This window comes from Podarcis raffonei, chromosome 1 (assembly GCF_027172205.1).
Source record: "Podarcis raffonei isolate rPodRaf1 chromosome 1, rPodRaf1.pri, whole genome shotgun sequence".
Taxonomy (NCBI): Eukaryota; Metazoa; Chordata; class Lepidosauria; order Squamata; family Lacertidae; genus Podarcis; species Podarcis raffonei.
Window position 1 is genome coordinate 1,557,997 of NC_070602.1, and position 6,699 is coordinate 1,564,695.

Consider the following 6,699-nt stretch of genomic DNA (forward strand, 5'->3'; position numbering starts at 1 on the left):
CTCTCGGAGCTTCTCCAAGGCGCCTTTAACTCGGGGCTGCCCTTCTTGCGGCTGTCCCTTCTTCTGGGTGCTGGAAAGGGGGCCTCGGGGAGGGCCAAACTGCAGCTCCCGCCAGGATCGCTCTGGGATGCGCACGGGGGATGCTTCGAGCGTGTAGGGTGGATCTGGCCCGTAAAGAAAAGGGAGAGCAGGCTTCGGGCTGCGGGGGTCCCAGCCTCTCCGCTCCCCCCGTGAAGAGGGCGCCCGGACTTGGCACAAAGGTCGCCAAGGAAGCCGCGACCTTCCCTTGATTGACATTTCCCTGCCTTCCTCCCCCCGTTTAACCCTCGGCGCGCCAGGAGCTCTATAAATAGCCCCGCCCCGGCCCGAAATAGGATCCCCGGGGCGGCCCTCGCACGTGCAGCCGCTCCCCTTCCGAGGGGCTGGCGGGCCGGCCGGCCGGCTGCAGACGCGGCTGCGCTCTGGCTGCGCTCCGGCTGCTGGCGTCCCCCGGAGCCCCCGGCCATGCCCTTCTCCCGCGAGGCGGCCCAGGCGGTGGAGCTCCACGCGGAGATCCTGCGGGGCTCCCGGGGGAGAGGCGGCGGCACGCTCAGCCTGCAGCGGAGACACACCTTGAAGGAGTACGTGGGACACCCCCGGCGGCTCCTGAAGGAGTGCGCGCCCTTTGTGCGTGCTCAGGGGCACGCTTGGCCCCGGCTGGGAAGCCTCTGAGCTTACGCGGAGGGCGGTGTGCTCGCTCGGAAGACTGGGGAGGGCTGGATTCCTTGTCGGGGTTTGCGGCGTTGTTCCTTTGCAGGGCGCTCGGACCCCTCCTCCCTGCCCTTGAGGACAAAGGAGAGGCGACGGGCTGGGTTGGGAAGCGACCCTCCATCGCGGGGCTTGTTCCTTTGCTTCCCCGCAGCCTCGCTGACAGCCCCCGCCCCTTCTGCTTTGCATCTCCAGGGCCAAAGACATGAAGACCCGGCTGGGGATCTTCCGAAGGCGGAACGAGTCTCCTGGAGGCCCTCCAGCCTGCAAGGCGGACAAAGCCCTCAAGACCATCAAGTAAGGAAGGGGGGTGCTAGGTGAGAATAGGCTTGAGGTGTCTCAGGGGTGGTCCCAGATCCGCAGAGGTGGAGCCAGGCTGGGGCATGGTCTCTGAGTTTCTCTTCCCAGCGCAGAACTTCACCCACCAAGAGCAGAAGCTGCACTTGAGGTCCCAGATGGAGAAGGTTCCTGGAGCTTTCTCTCCTCTTCTGACCCAATCCTGCTCCTCCATTTGTAGCAGTCGTATTCTGGGTGGATTTCCAGCATCTTTAGACTGGAGAGGGTCTGAGAGGGAAGTGATGGACATCCCTGCACACACAAGAGGATTGGTGCTTAAAGACATTTCGAACAAATGCAAAAATCTGTATTTCCCATTTTTTCTTTGCGAGAAATCTTTTCTAAAGCGTGCATAGGATTTTCAGACAAGGCAGGTTTTGGCCTTGCTTTTTGAAATCCATTAATTGGTGGATTGGAAGGCTGCATCTTGAAAAATGAATGTTGGCTATTACAGTATATAAAAGGATGTTCAGCAACATCTGTGTTTTGGGAATGGGGGGTGTTGTTTAGTAGGGCAGAATCAAAATGCAAGCTACTTTCATGTATGTTAATCAAGCAGCATTTGCCTTAAAGTTTTAATTTACTCAAGTTTTTTTGGGGGGGGGCTTAATCCTCTGGGGGAAGAAGGGGTTTCCCTTTTCCCTGCCTTGCAGCTTCTCTTTCCTGCCAAGTGACTCCTCCCCTCATTTTCTCCTTCTCCTCAGGCCAACTCCTGAAGAAGCTCTCAAGTGGGGAGAGGCCCTGGAAAAACTGCTTCAGCATAAATGTAAGGCGGGAGGAATTTTGCCGTTTCTAGCTTTTGAGAATCACTTAAGCTTCAGAGACACAGAATCCAAACTCCTGAAACATCTGTGACTCTCAGATATGTGCAAAATCTTGTTTTTAAGTGGTACCTGCAATTCAGTGGTATCCTCCCTTTCTCTCTGACTTTTTTAAAGCACTGTGGAGATAACAGCATCCAAGGCTTGGCAGGGTGTGTGTGTGTAACTGTGAGGGCGATGTTCCTCCCCTCCCCATTGGCTGCTTTCACCCCCAGATTGCTCTACCCACAGCTGCCCGGCTCTGGAATCCCACTGGTGTTGCCTGGCACAGAGGCAGAGCCCACTGGTTCGTCTGATGCATGATCTCCTTCTCTTGGCTGGCAGTGATGCTCCCACAGTCTTGGCCAGAGAGAGGCTTTGGACAGTTTCTGCCCTCTGAGATTCTTTTCCAAGCTGGGCATGTTGCAGTTTGTGGGGAACCTTTCTCTGTGCCATCCTTGGATTGTGGATCTGCTGTTTGGTGTTAAGAAATGGTTGCACCTACAGAACTCTCACGTTTTACCCTTCTGGTGCCTGAAATGTGCTGCTGGGGGAGGCAGGCCTGGTTTAGCCTGCTGTGCCACCTCAGAAGAGGCTTGCTGGTTTAGACCCAAGGTCCATTGAGTTCAGTAATTTGTGTGCCAGCCAGGTGCCCTTGCCTTCATCCCCTGCGTGTCTGGTCTTTAGAGGCAAACCACTTCTGGCTATGCATCCCAAGAACTGCCCTTCCCTCATTCCTTAAGAGCAGGCACCCTCAAACTCAGCCCTCCAGATGTTTTGGGACTACAGCTCCCATCATCCCTAGCTAACAGGACCAGTGGTCAGAGATGATGGGAATTGTAGTCCCAAAACATCTGGAGGACCGAATTTGGGGATTCCTGCTTAAGAGGAAGGGGCCAGAAGGGGAAGGCTGCTGGCTCCTGCCCCCCGGCCCTCAAGGCTGCTTTCTTCCTCTCCAGATGGTCTGGCCGCCTTCCGTGCCTTCCTGCGCACCGAGTTCAGTGAGGAGAACCTGGAGTTCTGGCAGGCATGTGAGGACTACAAGAAGATCAAGTCCCAGTCCAAGATGGTGTCCAAAGCCAAGAAGATCTATGCGGAATACATTGCAACCCAGTCCTGCAAAGAAGTGAGTGAGTGGCTAGCTGGCTTCCGTTGCCCGGGGGGTGGGGGGTTGGCAGTCCAAGGCCTGTTGCTGTTGGCTGTGCCAAGGTGTAACGCAGACCAAGAGGCTCTGCCAAGGTCTGGGGTGAAATGGACACCTGGAGGAAGGATTTTGAAACTCAGCCTTGGGATTTTGCAGCTCAATGCTTATCTTGCGTCCAGCTCATGAACAGGCTTAAGACAACGCCAAAGTACTAGGCTACCCGATCTAAGGTACATGGACATGTGTTTAACTGAAACCTGTATATGGGCAATGTTTACAGCTGGAGGGGAGCAACTCAGGTCTAGGTTTGTGCAAGGAAACTGCCTAGAAACTCTCTCCTCCCCCAAAACTTGCTATCACCTCTGAGGGGCCTGTGAAGACTCTTAGAGAAACAGCTCTGAGGTGAGCAGGGCAAAGCCCAGTTGTTACAGCCCAGTTTGGTAAAATTCCCAATTTATGCCGGTTTCTCTGTCCTGGCTGCTCTGCAGAGAGTTTGGGAACTTTCTCGGGGATTGTGTTGGAGAGCCTGGGCATGTTCTCCCTGCCTGACCAGAGTTTCTATTTGGAGAAGGGAATGGCTTCTGTTTAAGTCCATGGAGCAGGTAATGACTGCTAGGAGAAGGTCTGCTGGCTGGTCAGCTGCTTGGCAGAGGGGGAGACGATCTAGTACAGGGGCCAGCAAGGTTTATCTTGCCTGGGCCGGATCAGTCCCATGGAGACCCCTCTATGGGCTGGATACACACGCGCCTGCTATTTTCAGCATCTGCACATGCACAGACGTGATTTTCAGCACTGCGGAAGTGAGTCCCTGTGTCGCGCTGGTTTAGCGCAGTGCATGAGCGGGCGGCTCGGTTTGGGGGAGGCTCAGGGGCCAGTCAGATGACCTCTGTGGGCCGATTCCGGCCCATGGGCCTTAGGTTGCTGACCCCTGATATAGTAGCTGGCAAGAGGCATTAGTGGGATGCCTTTGACGTGCCTTTTGCCCACTGCAGGTTCAGAACAGGGATTTGTAGCTTTCAGGAACAGGCAGCATTGGGAAGAGGCTGTCTGCCATGGGCACTCTGGCCTCAGCTGCTCTGCCTTATTTTAAAAAGAAAATTCCAGCTCTTTTTGCAGCTGGAAAAGATCTCTAGGTGTATCGGCCACGCTTCCCAGGGGGCTGTGCTGCCCCCACCCTTGACCATTCTTCCATCCATCCAACCAACCACCCTTAACACAATAGGAGCCTGCTGGATGAGGCCAAAGGGCACCTATCCTGTCCAGCATCTTTCTGTGGGAAACCCTTGAGCAGGATTTGAACGCGAGAGCCCTCTCCCCTCCTGTGGTTTCCAGCAACTGGTCTTCAGAAGAATTGCTGTTTCTGACCATGGAAGTATAGTCATCCTGGCCAGGAAGAACTGTGAGGGGAGAGAGACTTTGTGTGCTGATCACAGCTGTTTCCACTTGCCTCCCCCCCCTCCAGTGATCAGCACAAAGCCTCTCTCCCCTCACAGTTGTTCTTCCTCTAGAAACAGCTCCTTTTCTCTCTCCTGAATCTGCCCTCCTGCTATTGTATTTGAGCTGCGGTGGCTGAACGGGGACTTTCCTCCCTCCTGCTCTCGTAGGTCAACCTGGACTCCTACACCCGGGAGCACACCAAGGACAATATGCAGAGCATCTCCCGGAGCAGCTTTGACCTTGCCCAGAGGCGGATCTACGCGCTGATGGAGAAGGACCCCTACCCTCGCTTCCTGCGCTCAGAGTTGTATTTGGACCTCGTCAACCAGAAGAAGCCCAGCCCTCCGCTGTAGAGGCAGCCTGGCCGGCTTCTGAGGGGAGACTTGTTTCTGGGAGGTGTATGTTTACATGTGATCCGCTGCCTTTCTGGTCGGAGGCCTGCCTGGACAAAGAAGCCACCGCTTCCTTCTGGAAGAGCGCTTCCCCCCACCCCTGGGGTCAGACAGCTCTGCCTCCTCATTCTCTTCCACCCCAGGAGCTTGCTTTGTCTCTCCGGTACGACGACGTCGTGGTGACCAGGAGCTGGAGGCTGGGGGTCCCACCAGACCACTGTGAAGTTCAGAGCTGTCTTCCCTCCCCCTGCTGCGCCCGGGGGCTGTTGCAGAGGGGCCGCTTTCTGAGCCTGGACCCAGAGGGAGTTTGTGGGGTGGCAGACAAAGATGGCTCCTCCTTCCAAAGAGTTGCTGACAAAGGGACTTGGGCAGCACTTGGGGGAATTATCGCCCTTGGCACGTGGGCATCAAGAACTCTTTCTTCCTCTTCTTCCTCTGTCTCGTCCTTCTCCCGAGAAATGCTCAAGCAGCCCCCTACTGCTTCCAGTTGTCATCTGTTCCCCTATTTATTGAAATCATCTAGCTGGATGCTCAACAGGTTGTGTGCATGACCACTGCTCAACTGCCTGTTGAGTTTTTTTGTTTTTTTACTTCAAGTGCAATATTATTAATATTATTATTACTGTTTTTGTTTATGTGCCTCTTCTCTCGCCCCCCCCCCCTCAATCTCCCGGAACTTTGCAGTGGAGCGAATGTGCCTAAGTTCTGAGTGTGTCCAGCATCTCTGACGATGCGAATGACTGACGACATCTGCTGTACCTGCAGGCAGCCGAGAGATCTGTAAGAAGAGGGCTAAGGGCAGACTGTGGCCTCTGCGGTCAACACACAGAGATGAAAGAGTGCTGTGTGAATGGGATGGTGACTGTGCTGGTTGGGCCTCCAGAGGGGAGAGTGTGCCTGTATGTGTGTCTGCGTGTGTGCGAGGCCCCTGCTTGCCCCTGCTTTGGTCCAGGAAGTCCCGGCTGCCTCCTCTGGAGGAATCTGCTGGATGGACGCTTGGCCAAGGGCCTGGTTTACAACTCAAGCCCATCTCTGCAGGTAGCTGTTAATGTTGTGCTGTTGTTTTAAAACCCATCAACTTCTTTTTTTTAATGTCATGGCTATTTAGGATAAATAAAGAGAGAATAAAAGTCCTTAGCTTCTTTTTTTCCTTCCTGTTTCTTCTTTCCCAAGGCTTTCCTTCCAAGCAAGACTTTGTCAGAGACCAATCTGGGATGGGCTTCTTAATTTAGAAATTGGTGTCTGCACTTTCCCTGAAAGGAGGGATGTGGTTGGGCTACTGGCTTTGGGGAAAGGGCACCATTGTCTGCCTGCCTTCATCTCAGCTGTGCAGAAGGGCTCTTGGTGGCTGTCAGTCAAGAGCGCTGGGGAAATCTGCAGCAAAGGATGTCCTGAGCAGAGCTCTCTTGAGGCTGCCAACCAGCCCGCTAAGCCCTTGTGATGAGACTTTGTTCCATTCTCCCTGCCCCAGTCAGTGAAAGTTGACCCATGGGGTGCGGGGAGGGTTCTCCTTCATAAGCACGTTCCTTGCAGGGAATGCACTTGTACAGCAGCACCTGGCAGGATCGGGCCCTGCCCATCTACTGACATCTTCCGGTGAGGTTGGTGATGGATGGGGCGTGGTTTGGGGAAATGGTCTCACAGGCCAAACTGGACCCATGGCATGCCGAGAGTGGTCCGTGGGCCAGGGTTTCCCCACTCCTAAAGATGGAGGGGGGGTCTCTGGGACCTTCTTTGAGCCCCTGCTTGGGGCTTACTTACACTCCAAGGGCCTTCAAGCTGAAGAGGGCAGCTGGATTTGAACTCTTATCTGCCTGGGGCATTTTCTTTACCACTGAGCAAT

At 54.8% G+C, this 6,699-nt stretch overlaps 1 protein-coding gene across 11 annotated transcripts in view; it reads left to right on the top strand.

The window, feature by feature from the left end:
• RGS3 (regulator of G protein signaling 3) overlaps positions 1 to 5,989 on the top strand; it is a 78,171-nt gene extending 72,182 nt beyond the window's left edge. For 9 of the 11 annotated variants that reach the window (XM_053379850.1, XM_053379938.1, XM_053380015.1 and 6 more), the window contains 4 exons: positions 943 to 1,044; positions 1,788 to 1,849; positions 2,843 to 3,009; positions 4,632 to 5,989. In XM_053379850.1, coding sequence (XP_053235825.1) covers positions 943 to 1,044; positions 1,788 to 1,849; positions 2,843 to 3,009; positions 4,632 to 4,817 — 517 coding nt within the window. In that variant the 3' untranslated portion in view covers positions 4,818 to 5,989. Of the gene's footprint in view, positions 1 to 475; positions 621 to 942; positions 1,065 to 1,787; positions 1,850 to 2,842; positions 3,010 to 4,631 lie in introns of those variants that run through there. The other 2 variants (XM_053380522.1, XM_053380222.1) reach the window with 2 other exon arrangements.
• The last annotated feature ends 710 nt before the right edge of the window (positions 5,990 to 6,699 follow it).